Source organism: Lithobates pipiens, unplaced genomic scaffold (genome assembly GCF_037356315.1).
Source record: "Lithobates pipiens isolate NorthernLeopardFrog02 unplaced genomic scaffold, aLitPip1_a1.2 Scaffold_8, whole genome shotgun sequence".
NCBI lineage: Eukaryota > Metazoa > Chordata > Amphibia > Anura > Ranidae > Lithobates > Lithobates pipiens.
This window is the reverse complement of record NW_027507903.1, coordinates 290,782,975-290,796,516: the sequence shown is the minus strand read 5'-3', so window position 1 is coordinate 290,796,516 and position 13,542 is coordinate 290,782,975. Positions and strand designations below refer to the sequence as shown.

General features: G+C 43.5%; 1 protein-coding gene across 1 annotated transcript in view; it reads right to left on the bottom strand.

Annotated features, from left to right (window-relative positions):
• Positions 1-13,542, bottom strand: part of TSPAN17 (tetraspanin 17) — a 61,698-nt gene that overhangs the window by 28,618 nt on the left and 19,538 nt on the right. The window contains exon 2 of the mRNA XM_077472418.1: positions 142-192. Coding sequence (XP_077328544.1) covers positions 142-192 — 51 coding nt within the window. The remainder of the gene's footprint in view (positions 1-141; positions 193-13,542) is intronic.

The following is a 13,542-nucleotide window of genomic DNA, read 5'->3' as shown; positions in this document are numbered from 1 at the left end:
TGAGCTACTTTGACAAGGACAAAAATTGTAATGTCTAGACTGGGTCAGAGGAACTTCTAAACTTCAGCTCTCGTGGGATATTCCCGGTTTACAAGTTCACCTTACTATAACTTTATGAATTAAAAATAGACTAGTACTTGCCTTCTCTGCCCATGCCCACAATCCAATAGCCAGGAAAGAAGCTCCTAGTAACTAAGGAAAAAACAAAAAACACACAACAGGTTAGAATACACAACTATCTGAAAACTACAAAAAAATAAAATAAATGAAACTCAAGCCTAAAATTTTAGATTCTCCTCAGTTACAAAAACACATTCAAAATATACATTTCAAAATTAAAGATCTTAAAATGGAACAAAGCGTACTTCTAAAAACAAAAAAACACCACAAAGGGTGTCAAAAAGGTTTAAAAATGCTATCAGTTGCTCTTGCTATTCAGATATCCTCGTTATACAGGAATATATGTATGGGGGGGATAAATTTAAAAAAAAAAAAAAAAAAAAACACCCCACCCCAAAAACCACACACACAAAAAATGCAGGCAAGGAGTGTTTTTTTTTTTTGTTTTTTTTTCCTCCCCATCATCTACAAAACACATCCAGCTCTGACTAGTGCCGGTCATACATGGGTCAAATCTTGAAAGAATTTTCTTTCAAAAATTAGAAACGTCACGCATTGTAATCTGATGGTACCACCATTGATTTCTAAATTCGACCAACCAAGCCTTCAAATTTCACTTCATGTTGCTACAAAATTAATATGGCTGGGGAGCTTTTCTTTCAGAAGATCTTTAGTCTTGTACTCATGCGCATTTCTTTCAATTATATTTCTCGCACAATTCTCCCATCATCGATTAGAAAATAGTTTAAGACGGCATTTCCAACATGCCTGATCCCCTGCCGGTTTTGTACGTTTGCCCATTGACAAAAGAAAAATGGTAGGTTTATTTGACCAGCAAGACAGAACAAAAAACACCCCCACAATAATGCATAAAAAAAAAAAAAAAAAAAAAAGAAGGGGAGGAGATAAAGTTATAAAATTGATTTGCATTTTAAAATGCTTGAAATACGTATTTGACTCCTTTGCAAAACATGACTTGGTACTTGGTGGCAAAACCCTTGTTGGCAGAGGTCAGATGTTTCTTTTAATTGGCCACCAGGATTGCACACATCTCAGCAAGGATTTGAAGCTGACCTTTGGCAACTGGAACCTTCAGCTCCCTCCACATATTTTCTATGGGATTAAGGTCTGAAGACTAGCAAGGCCACTCCAGGACCTTAATGTGCTTCTTCTTGAGCCACTGCTTTATTGCCTTGGCCGTGTGGCTTGGGTTATTGTCATGCTGGTATACCCATCCACAACCCATTGTCAATGCCCTGGCTGAGGGAAGAAGGTTCTTCACCCAAGATTTGATACATGGCCCGGCCATCGTCTTTTATACAGTGAAGTTGCCCTGTCCCCTTAGCAGGAAAAGGCCCCCAAAGCATAATGTTTCCACCTCAGTGTTGGACGGTGGGGGAAGGCGTTTCTGGGTTCATAAGCAGCATTCCTCCTCCAAACACGGCGAGTTGAGTTGATGCCAAAGAGCTTATTTTGGTCTCATCTGACCACAAACACTCAACCCAGTTCTCTAAATCATTCAGATATTCGTTAGAAAACAGACAGGCCTGTATGTGCTCTCTTGAGCAGGGGGAACTTGCGGACGCTGCAGGATTTTAGTCCTTCACGGCGTAGTGAGTTACCAATTGTTTTCTTGGCGACTATGGCCCCAGCTGCCTTGAGATCATTGACAAGATTCTCCCGTGTAGTTCTGGGCCGATTCCTCACCAGTCTCATGATCATTCCAACTCCATGAGATGAACTCTTGCATGGAGCCCCAGACCGAGGGAGCGTGACAGTTATGCGTTTCTTCCATTTGCCGAATAATTGCACCAACTGTTGCCACCCTCTCACCAAGCTGCTTGGCGATGGTCTTGTAGCCCATTCCAGCCTTGTATAGGTCCAAATCTTGTCCACGACATCCTTGGACAGCTCTTTGGTCTTGGCCACGGTGGAAAGATTTGAATCTGAAGATTGTTTCTGTGAACAGGTATCTTCTATACAAGTAACGAGCTGAGAGATTAGGAGCACTTTTAAAAAAGGGAGGTGCACCTAATCTCAGCTTGTTGCCTGTATAAAAAAAGACCCCTGGGAGCCAGAAATCTTGCCAATTGATAAGTATTTGATTCCATATATCGCTAATTAAAATGCAAATCAATTTATAACTTTTTGAAATGCATTTTTCTGGGATTTTTGTTCTCTCTCACCGTTCAAATAAACCTACCATTAAAATTATAGGCCGATCTTTGTCAGTGGACAAATGTACAAAATCAGCAGGAGGATCAAATATCTTTCCCCTCACTGTATGGTCAGCCTAAAGATGAATAATGATCTTGCTACACATTTAAGCCATTTACAAACCTCATGAAGCCTGGCTGGAAAACTCCCAGATTGTTGCCAAGCAAGGCCTAGTCATTACTGCTCACCTCCACAGGAGTGAGCCCTCGCTTCTATTCAACCACCCCCCCACCCCCCCCACCCCCATGCTTTCTCTCCCCGATGCAGTAGTTCTGAGCTCAGCATTTGAGAGCTCCCGCCGGTGATGGTGGAGGTGAGCAGTAATAACTAGACCTTGCTTAGCAACGTCCTGGAAGTTTTCCAGTTAGGCTTCATGGAGGTTTGTAAATGCACCCCCCCCCCCCCACACCATCCTGAAAGCATGTCCACAGTTATCACTATTGGAGAGCAAATTAAAAAAAAAAAAAAAAATGGTGACATTGGAGTCCTTCCAGAGAGATCCTGAGCAGAGAATTCCCAAACTCGCAAGAAGTTGCTCTTGCACTGTTCCGGAGTGTTTTCTTCAAACTGTGCACCTTTTAGGAGAGTTACTTTAGGAGCACTGATGTAGGCGCACTGCGCTCTCAATAGCCAGCATACCGTCCATAGAGAGCAACGCACAGGAGTGACGTCATTCCAGCTCTGCCAGATGGTGGCAGCCCGCAAACCCATAAAGAAGAGCAGATGAAGATGGAAACCCTATCAGCAGTAACAGCGTGCCACTAGAGGTCTTAGTTTTCAGACAGCTCTTTCATAATGTGCTAGTATGCGATGCTTACTAGCACATTATGACATTTGCAGAGAGATTTTTTTTTCCAGTTTACTACTGCTTTAAGGGGGGGGGGGGGGGAGGGGGACGACATAAGCAAACCTTATATTTTAGTGCAAGAGTCGCTTTAAAATGTAAATTTTCTACTTCTACTGCTTTAAATATTAAACTCTTTAAATATTTGCCACCAAGAGTTAAAAAAAAATAAAAATAAAAATCTCGCCTCTTTCTCTGTAAGAGTTGAAATTGCCTATAACCACTTTCCTGGCTATGTCAAACCAAAAAATAAATAAATAAATAAATATAATAATAATAATAAAAAGCGATTTTTGGATTCTGTATACTTATTCCAGAATGGTTTGGAAATAAAGTTGTAACGTAACCTCTCAACTTCACAAGCTGCATTACTTCTAGCAGACAAACATTGGGGCCAGACTGTCAGGAGGTAGTCAATAAAACAAATATAAAAAAAAATAAAAACACCCAAAACATTTTAAAAGAGAATTTGCATCGTTTAAATTAGTGGATAAAAAAAAAAAAAAAAAAAAAAAAAAAATTATAGCATGTTACAACCTGACCTTTACAGAACAAAAGGCCATAGTTCTCTCACAGTGCAATATTCAGCACTGCACAAAGAATTTACTCCCACAACACTATCACATTCTAAAGATCTTGCTTTCCCTTTTTGTCCTACACAATTGCCCAAAAAAAAAAAAAAAAAAAAAAAAAAAAATACCCCAACAATGAACACAGTGTAGACATTTTATCAGCTCTGTACAGAAACGGTTAATCCAAAAGGTAACAAAGAACATTTTTAGCAGTATACCATTAGTCATGCAGTCTCGTACTTTGCATATCACTGTCAGACTAAGGCCCATACACGGGCCAAAGGGGGGGGGGGGGGCAGTATTGGCCAGTTCAATAGAATCTGACCGGCATTCAGCCCATGTGTGCAGCAGCTGGTCCGGCTTCTGTCAAAGGGGCATGACCGAAAAAGGTCTGCCGATCTGCATCCAAACAGCACTCTCAGCCAATGTCCTCCTGGCAGACAGAACACAATAACTCAGTAGGGGAGATCGCTGTACTAACATCATAGTTAAGCCTGGTACAGATTAAAAAGAGAAATTATTCCCCCCCTTAATCTTTAGAGTAAGATCACAAATCCTAGGAATACATATCCCACCGTCTACAGGTTTGGCCATTTTATCCCTCAGTAGAGTCCATCCCGGCAGCTTCAAGAGTCATAGTGACCCACCTTCTACTAAGCGCTAGACTATCAATAGTGAGACATTGGAGGGATCATGCTACACCCTCTTTAAGTGAAGTTGTTAAGATGACCAATACACACGCCACCTACGAGATAATGTTTGCCTCAACACAGGATAAGTACTAAATAACGTGTTCTCATTGGAACCCGTGGACAGAATGGTATAAAATAAAAAGTGCTGATTACTAAACATGACTTCGAGATTTACTGCTGACTGTGTGTGCTATGACCATCTAGTCCCCCCCGGTTTACACTGCCATTTTGCTCTCGTTTTCTTTATGTTCTTACACATAAAATGTACTTATTAGGGTTTCTGACTTGTTCTACATGGACTTAAAATAAAAAAAAATAAAAAGTGTGTGCGAGAGAGAGAAGGGGTACTTAGGAGGCAAGAGAAACCCAAATTAGGATGAAAAATGGGAACAAAACCTTGCACGTGCACCATGATTTTGTATGCTGCCAGTGCCTTTTGGCAGGCTAACAATCAGCTGCAATGAGTGTGGTCTAGCAGTGAAACATTTTAGGCTCCATGTACACAGACAAGGTTGACCATCAGCCCAGGGAAACGTTACTATCCTGAATGCGATTCTTCCATTTTCAGGAGAGGGAGGTTGAACCTCCCCTAACCGCAGCAACTTCTAAACTCTTGTAAAAGCCTATGTTTACATGGACACATAGGCTTTCATGGAATTGAGTTTAGGCACTGCGGCAAAAAAAAAAAAAAAAAAAAAAAAAAAAAAGCCAAAAGCTCTTAAACTCATGTTTTGAAGCTGTAGTGCACATAAGCTCCAAGACCCTCAGCCCTAAGTGCAAGGAAATGGTTTTGGAAGTGTTGAGGACAATGCCAACTTTATTGTTGTGCCCTCATTGGGTAAATTTCAAACTTCTCCCCAAACAACTGGCACAGGAAGGAAGGTCACCCAAGGTGACAAAGAGGCCTAATAAGTGCCAAACTATAAAATCTATGCCCAGATCCCTTACCCTTAAAAAAGGAGAAACGTTCCCTGCCACTCCTTCAAGCCCAACTCAAAAAACTCCAAGGGAAAGTTAATGCTTTCATCTGGCAGCACAAACACCCCAGGATTAAAATGAACACACTCCTAACCCCCACACGCTCTGGTGGACTAAGTGCCCCAGACATCAAAGCATATTACCGAGCCACGTTACTAGACCAACTCAAAGCCTGGTGGTCTTCGGAACTACAACCTACTTGGAAACAGATAGAACTCACCACTTTAGCACTTGAACCAATTAAAATCCTGACAGCGATGTTGGTTCATTTTAAACCCCCACGTTACCCACTGGACTCAATTAATGGCTCCCTCAGGGTATGGCAGGCATACTTTCAAAGCACCAAAGAGATCTCTCCAACAGTCCTTCCGCTGGTCCCCCTCGAAACCCTTCAAATTTTTTCCCCTGATCTTCCCATAGAGAAATGGGTAAAATCGGGTATAACCAACGTAGGTGCCTTATTTTCCTCCACAACTCTCTTATCCTTCTCCCAAATACAACACCAATTTCATATTCCTTCAACAAAGTTTTTCCTCTATCTCCGGATAAGATCTATCCTGGCAAACCTCTCTCCACCACAAACTCCCTGATGGACCCCTTAATAAAGTTATTTGGCGACAAAAATCAGGAGGTATCTCACTCATTTATAGAATACTTACCTCACCAGACCCTGAAGTGGTTCCCACACCCAGCGACTACTAGTCATCCAGAGCGCAACAACCCGTACAACCAGAAACGTGGCAGAAAGCCCTAAGTGCTCCTGCACGATTCTCCCGTTGCTTCTCACATTGGGAATCACTCATGAAACTTTACTACGGCTGGTATTACACCCTGACCAGACTCGCTAAAATCCTCCCTTCCTCCTCATCTAACTGCTGGAGAGGGTGCAGGGATAGAGGCACCCTGTTCCATATTTGGTGGGGTTGCCCTCAGATAAAGCCATACTGGAAAAAAATAAAAGCCCTAATACTTCAGGTCTGTATAATTTCCATCCCACTTTCACCCATTGACTTATTACTAGGAGTGTCTGTTCTCTTGGCCGTACCAACTGCACACCCTTCTGACCCATATCCTTATCGCTGCCCAGCTAGCTATTGCAAGAAAATGGAAATCCATACAGCCACCATCCTTGAAAGAAGCTCCGGTACTGCTGAACGCTCACTTTCAATTAGAATATGCCTTCGCTAAAGCGAACCAGAAAACTCGAAAGTTCCATACAGCCTGGGAGACGTGGGTGGCAGACCCAAGGAGCAGCCCACTGAATTGACCAACCCCGGCTACCTCCTTTGTTGTTTCTCTGCAATTGTATGTATGCAACTTGAGACTAAACTCTGGGGTACTCTACATTACCCAAGAACAACTTATGCACCAACTCATCTCCCCTTTTTTTTCTTCTACCCCACTCAGTTATTGCCTACAGCAAGCGCTTGATACAATTTCTTATTATACCTACTGTTTTTGCTTTCCTTTATGGTTCTTAATTTTTTATTTTTATTTTTTCGTTGCGATTGCCTCTCTTTTTTCAGAGGTCATGCATCTGGATAGGAAACTGACAATCTTCCCTGATATGTACTCATACCTGTATTTGTTGTATTCTATTTCAACGGCATGTTTCATGCCAGGGTATGCCCGTTTGGCAATGTACTGCTTCTACCTAACTTTTTTTGATAATAAAACTTGAAGAAAAAAAAAAAAATAAAAAAAAAAAAAAGGGAAAAAGGAGAAACATTAAATGGCTCCTTTGCTCTGAAGGTATCAAATGTTCCGCTAGAGATGGTGGCTAGATACAGACAATTTCAGTGCACAGTATACAAATACAGTCAAAAAAGGACAGGGCTCTCAGTTTCACCCGAGTAAAAACTGACCCTACTTAGTTGAACACATTCTCAGCTAAATATTTACACAAGTATACAGAAAAGATGGTGCATGTATGCTTAAGGCCCCTTTCACACGGGACGCTGAGCCGGCGGCAGACGGAAGAAAATCCTATTTTTCTATCTGTCTGCAGAGCGGATCGGATAAACGGTCCGTGCTCATACGATTCCCCCATAGAGGAGAGCTGACAGGGCGGTCCCTGCACAGTGTGCAGAGACCGACCTGTCTGCCGCCGGCTCAGCGGGGACAACGGAGCGATCCCCGCTGAGCAAGTTGATCATCACAGGGCGGATCATTACTGATCCGTCCCATGTGAAAGGGGGCCCAAGCCTAGTACACACTATGAGATCAGATGAATGATCGCCTATTTTTTGCATGCTAGTCTCCATCAAAAAGGTTACTAAACTACAAAAATTTTCATATGACAATAAAAATTCGGATAGAGATGGTGTGTGTGTGTATGCACGTATACACACACACACACACACACACATTGTGTATACATACATACATACACTGAACGATTAAAAACGAAACTCGTATTTAGACCTTTTTTTTGCATTTGTCCCTTAGTACACAGCTTTTCGTCCAAAGTTATCCAAACGATCAGATTATCATATGATCACTTTGAAAGTGATATTTTTATACGATATTCTGATCGTGTGTACTAGGCTTTAGACTACACAACTGATTATGTCTCAACAGGCACTCTCTGCCTGGGGTAGGATACCAAAGGCATATCAGGTATTGTACCACACCCAGTCCAAAATCTGAACTTCCTTACAGCAGACAGCTACATTACTCAGCATGCCAGAAGGTCAGATGACAGCAGTGTTTAACCTGAAGCCCTTACGTTCCTATACCCTTCATCATAAGTCACACACACACACACACACACACACACACACACACACACACACACACACACACACACACACACACACACACTTCTCAGCCAATACAGAAACGTGTCCAAATACTAAAAAACACACATTTGGGCTGTAAAACTTTACAAAGCATTCAAATATGCTTCATATCTGAATAGGTCCAACTTAGAACAACATTTGACGTTAAACCAAGGTCTTCCATTCTTCTGCATATAGGTTTGTACCTAAAATTTAGCAATCCTTGTTCGGTTCTGTAAATGTGCACTGAGCTTTTGAGGACATTGAAATATAGCACACACATCCCTAATTTCATAAACTAAAAAGCCCCCTTTTCTCATAATACATTGAGCTCTGAGGAGGACTTATTAAAAGCAGCTTTTGTAGAGCAGCGATGCATGGTGAGGGACGAAGACTTGTAGCACGTAATGCTTAGCCGAGTGTTAGGAGGAGGAGGGGTGAACACTGAGGAGCTATGCATGAAGACTGCTTCACACCAGGGAAAGCCAGGAGCTGGGGGTTGAATGGATAGATTTCCCACAGCGATTTCAGTCAGTAACCATAGAAACAAACTGCCCTCCCAGTCCATTCTGTTTAGCCTGTATCCACATACCCTCCAATCTCTTACATAAAAAGGTGGGTGTAGCCTACAGATCCACTGTTCCACCTATGGATAACCAGCACACCAGGGATTAGACACTGGCCAGCTCTCTGCTGTCTAGAAATGTCATTGTCCCCGATACAAGCTCTGCGGGAACTGTACACAGCCTACTAATAAAATGTTGTGCTGGTCATGGTCAAAACACAACTAGAGACGCAGCATGTGTTTTTTTTTTTTGCCTAAAACACACAAACGTGTAGTCACAAAACTATCCAAAAGCATTGTCACAGACTTTAAGACGTGGCACACGTCACATGAGAGAGAAGAAAACAGACAAACCACAGGCAAACTATACTGCCCAAATAGTTTCAAAATTTCAGACTGGCTAAAAACAGTCTCAGCTTATCTCATCTGATGGCCAACTGAAGGGCAATGTGTGATTTGGGCATTAGGATGTGCTCACCATCCCTCACTGGGATTTTCCTTTCCTGATCTCCTGTGCCATCTCTTGTCAACTGGCAACAGGTCCAGTCATTAACCACAGGGGGAGGGGTGGCTTGGGTGGTAGTGGTATCTTACCATCTCCACCTAGCCAGATGGCTTTCAGAGGCTTGTCCTGCTGTTTACACAGAAGGCCAAATATGGAATAATAATAATAATAATAATATTAACCTGTATTCAACCACCAAGTGCAACCAAAACACATTATGGAGGTCTGACAAGAGATTCTGAAAAGTTATGGGCATTGTACAACTCAAAAACACACACACTAAACATGGCAGCCCGCCAACTGACTCCGGAGTCTCCCACATATTTCTGGGCTGGCAAACTGTAGCAGCAAATCGATGCAGAAAAAAAAAAAAGTTTTAACCACTTGCTTACTGGGCACTTAAACCCCCCTCAGTCCCAGACCAATTTTCAGCTTTCAGCGCTGATGCACTTTGAATGACAAATTGCGCGGGCATACAACACTGTACCCAAATGAAATTTTTATCATTTTTTTCCCACAAATAGAGCTTTCTTTTGGTGGTATTTAGTTACAGCTCGGAGTTTTATTTTTTGCTAAACAAACAAAAAAAAGATGCAAAAAAAAAAAAAAATCATGTTTTAATAGTTTGTTATAAAATTTTGCAAACGGGTCATTTTTCTCCTTCATTGAAGTGCGCTGATTAGGCGGCACTGATAGGCTGCATTGGGGAGCACTGATGGGCTGCATTGGTGGGCACTGATGGGCTGCATTGGTGGGCACTGATAGGCATAGTTAAGGCGGCACTAATAGGCACAGATAAGGCACCACTGATAGATGGGACTGATGGGCACTGATGGGCGGCACTGCTGGGCACTGATGGGCGGCACTGGGGTGCAGCACCTTTGAGGCAGATTGTGGGCACTGTGGGTGGCACTGCGGGTGGCACTGACGGGGGGCACTTAGTTTTACTCAGGATGGCACTGCAGGGGGCAGGTGGGCACTGGCAGGGGGCAGGTGGTCGCTCCTATTGCTGGCCGTGATCGGGACTGATGTCCCGATCACGGCCGCCGGTGATCGGCTTTTTTTTTTTCTCCTCGCGCTGTCAGCGCGAGGAGGAATAATAGCCGATTACCGCCTCTGTTCTATCACATGATCAGCTGTCATTGGCTGACAGCTGATCACGTGATAAGGGGTCGGGATCGACCCCTTGCACGGATCGGTGATCAGGCGAGTCTCATGGACTCGCCGATCACAGAGCGCGCCGCGCGCGCCCCTCAGGGGGCGCGCAGGCCGCTCGTGCACGGGACGACATCAATAGACGTAGTCCCGGCAAAGTAGATCCGCGCTAATGCCGTCATTTGGCAATAGCGCGGATCCCAAGTGGTTAATGAGGCTTACAGAACTGCAAGGATAGTAACTACAGAAATCTGACTGCCCCCTTTCATTCTATTAGAACAGGGCTGAAGTAGGCTCGGTTCACACAGGGGCGGCACGACTTGCAGCGCGACTCAGACGCGACCTGCAAACGTCTTCAGCGGCGACTTGCAAAACGACTTCTGTATAGAAGTCAATGCAAGTCGCCCCAAAAGTAGTACAGGAACCTTTTTTCTAAGTCGGAGCGACTTGAGTCGCTCCTATTAGAACGGTTCCATAGTACAGAACGGAGCGTGACTTGTCAGGCGGCTAAGTCGCCTGGACAAGTCGCCCCTGTGTGAACTGAGCCTAAGAGGAAGAACCCGAACAAGGAGCTAATCAGTTCTTACGCCAAGAAGAAGCAAAATGAGCTCATCACTATGTCACAGATGGGGCAGTCAGGATGGCCTGGGCTAGGTGAAGGTGGGTTTGATGATTTCAGCCATTAGACCAAAAAGGAGATTTACCGTATTTATCGGGGTATAACACGCACCCCAAGTTTAAGAGGGCATTTTAAGGAAAAAAAGTTTTAGGAGGGAAGTTTAAGGGAAAAAAAAAAAAAAAAAAAAAAAACACTTACATTTAAATGCCCGTCAATGCAGCCTTATCAGTGTGCATCTGCAGCCTTGTCCATCATTGCAGAATGATCAGTGTCATTTGCAGCTTGCCCACCGCTGTTTGCAGCCTTGCAGAGCGTCATTTCCAGCTCGCCCAGCCTTGCCCATGTTTAAATATCCCACCACCGAGACAGACCGAGCGCGCGCCTACGAAAAAGACCGAGCCGACTGTGTATTCGGCTTGGCTCGCAGTCCTGCCCAGTATGGGCGGGACTGCAAGCCGAGCCGAGTACACAGTAGAGTCGGCTCGGTCTTTTTCGGCAGCGCTCACTCCAGAAACAGCAGGGAGGCGGGACTACGAGCGGAGCCTCACAGACGGCTCGGTCTTTTTCGGCGCCGCTCAGTATTTTAGCCTCACAGACAGTGGGGATCGGCGTATAACACGCACCCACGACTTTACCCCGATTTTAAGGGGGAAAAAGTGTGTGTTATACGCCGATAAATACGGTAATCACTTTTCCCACATTTTCAATATACTCAGTCATGAGTATACTGAGGTATTTGTATAAAAACATCTGTTATCTATGGGTAGCTGTGTGCAGCCCCTGTGGTTCCCGGTTGGGGAAACATTCATATTTTATATCATATAGCGCCATGCAATTGTGTGCATGGAACTAAAAGAAGAGGAAAACTAATGAATCCACCACATCTATAGACTGGTAAAGCTGCAGCATACTAGATAAAGATTTTTGGTTGAGACAATCTAAAAATGGATTTAACTGTACACAAAAAGGTTATTGTATCCACCCCCAGTGTAATCAATTGATTAACTTGTGTACAACCAGCTAACCCATACATAGATGTAAATATGGCTGGTCCCTGCGGAACCTGGATGGATTTTGATAGTGTATGGCTGGCTTAAAAGCAAATTTTTTATTTATTTTTTATTAATTAAACGTGTTCTACTTATCTGCCCTGTACAGTGGTTTTGTTCAGAGCAGCCCCAATCCTCCTCTTTTCGGGTCTCCCCACACCACTTGCTATGGTGACACTTGTGCACACCCGCTCTGTGTATCCTTTGGCAATGTGGCTTTGCAATGCCCCCCTCCCCACTGACTGATTAGCAGCAGCAGGAGCCAATAAGTAGGGAGAGGGCCTCTGCTCTTGTGCATGTTGCTGGGTCCAAAAAGGGAGAAAAAAATAAAAATGGATTATTAAAATATGCATCAGTCCGCAATACATTTGTTTAGAGCATTGGCAGTTAAGGAAATATAAAGGAAGCCCGCTTCATTTTGTGCGTTAACGCATGTGACTTGTACAGGCTTTAGTCAAGGATTGGGAAAGCCATTAGGACTGTGCTGAAAATCTGCAAGCATATTTTAATAGAAGCTCAATTACCTTTAATCAAAAGAACTAGAAAATACCTTGAAGATCTAAGAACACTACTCCACATAGCTTCCTCAAATAACTGTAAAAGTAAACCATGAGCTCCAGGCATCTTTCACAGCAATCATCACTTATACGATCAGTCTTTTCGCTTCAGACACCTGTACTTGCTTATGCTAGGAGAGGGATTTGTTTGCATCATTCACCTGAAGCCTAAAAAAAAAAAAAAAAAAAAAAAAAAAAAGAAGGGGAGGAAGGGGGGGGGGGGTAGAATATTACCTTTGTGACAGGTCTTCTAAAGCTGATCTACTTATTTTGTCAGTTTCTCCTGGCATGCAACCCAAGACTCAGTGGGGAAATCGTCAAGCAATGAGTCATGCACCTATCTATTGCAAATCTGCCATCAATCACCACATTAAAGTGAACCTGTGCTTTGCCCATGCTAGGTACAGCATGTAGCATCCTTTAAAAGCTAGTCCCTGCAGCAACACACTAGTCATTTTGCTCTCCTGCCAACAGCAAGGTAGCATCTCGGGGGTTCACAGAGACACAGGGGGCTCTACAGTGCCAGCATTGAGCATTGTAATTTGTATGCATTTCTGCACCTGAAGTCAAAAAAGTGTTCACATACAGCAATGGCCAGCAGCCTGTACAAAACAGGCTGACAGATGCCACAGATTTACCAACACATGCGCACATCAGCAGTTTCATGTTTACAGAGATGGATCGACAGCTGGATCTGGCGTACGGGATGTGAACTGTAGGCCAGCAACCTGGCAGACAACTTACATTCCTCTGTCCTATCATAGTGAACACACTACATGGGCAGGTAGGGAAAACCAATTTCCCCAAATATATGCTTAGCCTTTAGCAGAACTAGCAGTAAGACCCCTTTCACACTGGGGAATTTTCCAGGTGTTGCCTGTAAACCGCC